Source organism: Cryptomeria japonica, chromosome 4, assembly GCF_030272615.1.
Source record: "Cryptomeria japonica chromosome 4, Sugi_1.0, whole genome shotgun sequence".
NCBI classification, from domain to species: Eukaryota; Viridiplantae; Streptophyta; class Pinopsida; order Cupressales; family Cupressaceae; genus Cryptomeria; species Cryptomeria japonica.
Genome location: NC_081408.1, coordinates 512,361,370 through 512,362,742, shown reverse-complemented (window position 1 = coordinate 512,362,742; position 1,373 = coordinate 512,361,370). Strand labels below are relative to the sequence as shown.

The 1,373-nt window shown below is 43.3% G+C and overlaps 1 protein-coding gene across 1 annotated transcript; it reads left to right on the top strand.

Annotated features, from left to right (window-relative positions):
* The first annotated feature begins 674 nt into the window (after positions 1-674).
* LOC131875192 (uncharacterized) lies at positions 675-1,169 on the top strand. Its single transcript, XM_059219241.1, has one exon. It carries the CDS (start codon positions 675-677, stop codon positions 1,167-1,169), a length of 495 nt encoding a protein of 164 aa, XP_059075224.1.
* The last annotated feature ends 204 nt before the right edge of the window (positions 1,170-1,373 follow it).

The window sequence follows — 1,373 nt, the reverse complement described above, 5'->3', positions numbered from 1 at the left end:
ATCTCTTCTTGAGGAGGTCAGGATTCCCTCATGTTGATAAGTTTGTTTGGGCTATGAATCCCTCAGGGTCTTTCAGTGTAAATTCGGCCTATAATCTCATGTTCGCCCCTGTGAATGACTGCTACAGTTGGAGACAAGTTTGGAATTCTCAGCTTATCCCTAAAATAAACTTTTTATGGTGGACGGCTCTGCATGGGAAGATCCTTACTATTGATAACCTTAAAAGGAGAGGCTTCCTGTTAGCCAATCGGTGTGTTATGTGTAATTGTGTTGAGGAAAGCATAAATCACCTATTTATCCATTACCCCTTTGCTTCTATGGTCTGGCACAAAGTTTTACAGAAATTCAACATTGCGTGGACCTTCTTGGAAGACTTGCAGCAATTTATCAGCAACTGGAAGTGCCCCTCTGCCCACCCTCTGATTAGACAGTTTTGGAGACTCATCCCTCCTCATATCTGTTGGCACATCTGGAAGGAAAGGAACAATCGGATCTTCTATGAGACTAATAACTCTATTGACATGGTGGTTGGCATAACAGAAAAGCTCCTCAGGGAGAACGCTTTGGTCTGCAAATGGAAAAAACCGCACTCTACCCCTCTGGTGATGGATTGCAATTGGATTAGGACATGGAATCTACCTAACAACTTCCTCTGATATGACAACTCTAAAAGAATGGAGAGGCTAAACACTAGATGGTCAGCCCTGCCCCCCTTGTGGCTCAAACTTAACTTTGATGGCGCTGCTCACAGTGAAGTTGCGGCGGGAGGTGGAATTATAAGGGATAGCTTGGGCAACCTGATTCTGGCCTATGTGGGTAATTTTGGCTCTACCTCGAGTAACATGGCTAAAGCCCTAGAGCTCTTCTGGGGGCTTAAATTGGTTCTCAATATTAATGCTAAAAGACTGATCATTGAAGGGGATTCTAGCCTAATTATTGAGGTGGCTAAAGGTGTTTCAAGGATTAGCTGGATGATTAGCAACATACTCAAGGACATATGGTCTATGATAATTTGGCTTGAGGAATTTCAAATTCAACACATTTATAAAGAGGGAAATTTGGTGGGGAACTCTCTAGCTGTGGCGAGCCTTGAGATGAAAGGTATGAGGTGCTGGAGACACCTGGATTCACTTTCTAACAAACAGAAATCCCTCATCGATAGAGACTAATTTTTTTCTACTAACCAATGATTTGCTATGTCCTTTTTTATGGGTGTACATTTTGGCTCATCTGCGATCTCAAGCTGTAGGAGGGAAATTCAAATTTAAATTGGGCGGGCTATGTCAAGGTGGCTTTCGGTGGTCCCCATTTTCTCCACCGCACTGGTCTGGCGATGACATGTCCGAATACCGATAATTGTGTTACCAAAGGAT